At 40.4% G+C, this 3,202-nt stretch overlaps 1 protein-coding gene across 1 annotated transcript; it reads left to right on the top strand.

Annotated features, from left to right (window-relative positions):
- On the top strand, positions 345 to 2,871 carry LOC107626687. Its single transcript, XM_016329585.2, has 3 exons — positions 345 to 1,137; positions 1,212 to 2,234; positions 2,341 to 2,871. Exons 1-3 carry the CDS (start codon positions 379 to 381, stop codon positions 2,620 to 2,622), a joined length of 2,064 nt encoding a protein of 687 aa, XP_016185071.1. The 5' UTR covers positions 345 to 378; the 3' UTR covers positions 2,623 to 2,871.

The following is a 3,202-nucleotide window of genomic DNA, read 5'->3' as shown; positions in this document are numbered from 1 at the left end:
TAATAATACATCAATTTCATTAAATATTAGTGAATAATAAAATAACATTAATATCACTTTAAATATTTTAAAATAAAAATAAAATAATTAAAATATTAAGGATCAAACTTAAGATTTTTCCAAAACGTTGAGGAAGAATACAGTACTTTACCTTATTATTATTATTAAATCATTTACTAACAAATGACCTATTTATTTTTTTATTTTAATTATTGTAATAAAAGTAAAATAGTGAGATTTATTTTAAAATTTTGTTATTTTTTACATTGAAAATAAATCACAGTATCCGACACTTTGCGCGCATATATTAGATGTATGATTCCATTTTCGTAGATTTTCTGCTTCGTCGTCCTGATCATATCGTCAGACACCGTCACCATGAGCAACAATTATCCGGGGCTGTTGAACCCGAACCCGGAAAGGGTTCTATCAATCCCATTGAAGAAGAGTGATCCGGTGGATCTGTACCGGCCGTTACGCGACTTGGTAGCGAGAAAATATTCAGAGAGCGATGCACAGAAAGTTGAAAGCGTTCTGGAAACCCTAAACAAATGCCGCAGCGACATGGTCGAGCAAGGGGACCTCTCCCTTCCCATGCAACGTGACTGCCTCATCCACTACTTCAAATGTCTTTGCATGGTTGAGCCACTCTTCACCGCTATCTCCTCCGACTCCGATTCTGACCCCATTGTCTTTGTCTGGTACGACGCCTTCAACTCTGAGCATGAGAATGGGGTCTCCTCGCAGCGCAACAGCATCCAATTGGAGAAGGCTTCTGTTCTCTTCAACCTTGGCGCCGTATGCAGCCAGATTGGGGCCTCTTGCGACCGCACCACCCCCCTTGGCCGTCACCTTGCAATGGACGCATTCAATGCCGCCGCCAAATTCTTCTTCAAACTCTGGAAGGTTTTTGCCAAGGATGTCTCCGCCACTCTCGACTTGACTCTCCTCTTCGCCGAGTGGCTGCACTGCGTCTTCTCCGCTCAGGCTTCGGAGCTCAAATTACAGCAACAACTCGACAATAACAACAATCACGACGTCGGTCCCGCTCTCCAACAACAACTCCACGACAATAACAACGCCGCCGTCGCCAGTTCCGCTCTCCAACAACATCTAATTGCCGTTTCGTTTAAATCGGTCAATCTTTACTCTTGATTGATTTTACATTTATTTTTTCATTTTAGATTTTCAATAGGATGATGATGATGTAGGTTTCTAAGCATTATCAGAGAGCATATGATCTGATACTAGGTGATTCGGCTGCACACAAACATGTCTGCTCATTTGACGAAACCTGGATAACTCATCTTCATCAGAAGAAGAAATTCTTTCGGCTGGAGGCTCGTCAGAGGCGATCATCCATCCTACCCAAATCTCAGCGTCCTAAAACATTCTCATTGCTCCAATCTTGTCCTCTTGATCATGATGCAGTATCTGTCACTCAAAAATTAGCTAGAGGGATTTGCAGCAGCGCAGAGCAGTGGAGAGCCAAGCAACAACCAATATACCTTGACCTCCTCCTCTCTAAGTACAGCCCTTTCAAGATTAAGGATGGTGGAAAGCTAGTGGCTAACCCATGGGACATGCCTCCTCCTTATACAACAAATTTTGCAATCCCCCCATCTTCGTCTTCGTCACATATTATGGCATTCCCTTTGAAGAAGTGTGAGCCCTTGTATCTCTACGAGCCCCTGCGCAATTACTTTGTCCTCAAATACTCTGAGAGCGAGGCAAACAGAGTAGAAGGCCTTTTCAAAATGGTAGACAAATTGCGCAGTGAAATTCAGCGTGATGACCTGTCTCTACCCGTTCGCCGCGACTGCCTCATCCTCTATTTGAAATGCCTTTGCATGATTGAGCCTTTGTTCCCCATGACTACCTCACCCAATCCACCTATCTTTGTTTGGTACAATGCATTCAACCCACAACAGGACTCTTCTCAGCACAACATCCATTTCGAGAAGGCCTCTGTTCTCTTCAACCTGGGAGCCCTCTCCACCCAAGTTGCTCTCTCCTGCGATTTCACCACCATCCAAGGCCATCGCCTTGCCAACGACGCCTTAAATGATGCTTCGCATTGGTTCTTGAAACTGTCGCTTGAGGCTGAGAAGGCATCTGCCACCATTGACTTGTCAGTAAACTGTGCCAAGATGCTGCGTGAGATAGTATCCGCTCAGATTGCTGACTTGGACTGGAATTTTCCTCATTCCTGTTCTGTTCGATCATCATTACCTGTATATCCTCTATGTATCGTTATCTAGCTTCTCAGCTGATTTTTTCTTAGCGCATTTGATTGATGTCAATCTTGATTTGTTAAATTGTTTGAGTGGGATCATGTAGGTTACTCTGCTTTATCAGAGAGCTTATGATCATCTGTCGACATTTGGGCCTTTAGCTGAGAATCTTGTTCCATCCTCGATGCGACAATATCTTGAGTGGAAGATGAAAACCTGCCATGTTGAAACTGCTCCTATTGATGTCACTGAACAATTTCTATCAGGGTATTCTATGGCTCAATTCCTGCTTCCAAAGAGATGTCTACCACCGTGCTTGGACCTTCTATCGGAGGTTGGCCCTATCATGATTAAGGATGGAAATCTTGTGACCCACTTTAGGAATTAATTTTTTAGTTCCTTTTTAAAATTGGATGTTGGAATTTTGTTTGTTAATGTGTGAATATATTCTTTCATATTCCTCACTAAGTTGTAGTGATCTGTATGCCTTTTATCCCATAGCCTTTGTTAGTTATTGTTGCATATTGGTAGATAGAAGGTATCAAATTTTGTAACATATGTAGTAACTAATAAGTAGAATAGTTTATTCTTTTCTTTTCTTTTAGAGATATGTCAGATAGAACAATGTATATACTTTTGAAAACCAAAGTGTTTCTTTTGAACCAAAATTTGGGTGATTACTCTTTTCTAAATATGCAAGCAATTCTGTCTAGTTTCTAGTTTCTAGTTAGTCATGAAAGCTTTCATTTTCTTTTTAGTATCAGTTCATGTTGTGAATGATCTTGTTTTGCAAATAAAACAGTTGGGAAGTTACTGTGAAACAGTGGCATGGGATAGTCTCTCACTCTTTTTTTTAATTTATTTTCTATTTTTCCCTTTGAAAAATAGCAGATTAAGTATTTCCTTTAATTAGAATGTAGAAGATAGTAGATTTTTTTATGATTTTATTCTTTATTGTAAGAAATTTT

The sequence above is a fragment of the Arachis ipaensis genome, chromosome B02 (assembly GCF_000816755.2).
Source record: "Arachis ipaensis cultivar K30076 chromosome B02, Araip1.1, whole genome shotgun sequence".
Classification (NCBI taxonomy): domain Eukaryota; kingdom Viridiplantae; phylum Streptophyta; class Magnoliopsida; order Fabales; family Fabaceae; genus Arachis; species Arachis ipaensis.
This window is presented reverse-complemented; position numbering and strand designations above follow the sequence as displayed.

What these genes read in the sequence shown, in the direction of transcription:
- LOC107626687 (XM_016329585.2), top strand. Translation starts at nt 379, where the DNA reads ATGAGCAACAATTATCCGGGGCTGTTGAACCCGAACCCGGAAAGGGTT. An exon ending in TTGCCGTTTCGTTTAAATCG is followed by an intron (nt 1,138 to 1,211) that starts GTCAATCTTTAC and finishes ATGATGATGTAG; the next exon opens with GTTTCTAAGCATTATCAGAG. An exon ending in CTGTTCGATCATCATTACCT is followed by an intron (nt 2,235 to 2,340) that starts GTATATCCTCTA and finishes GGGATCATGTAG; the next exon opens with GTTACTCTGCTTTATCAGAG.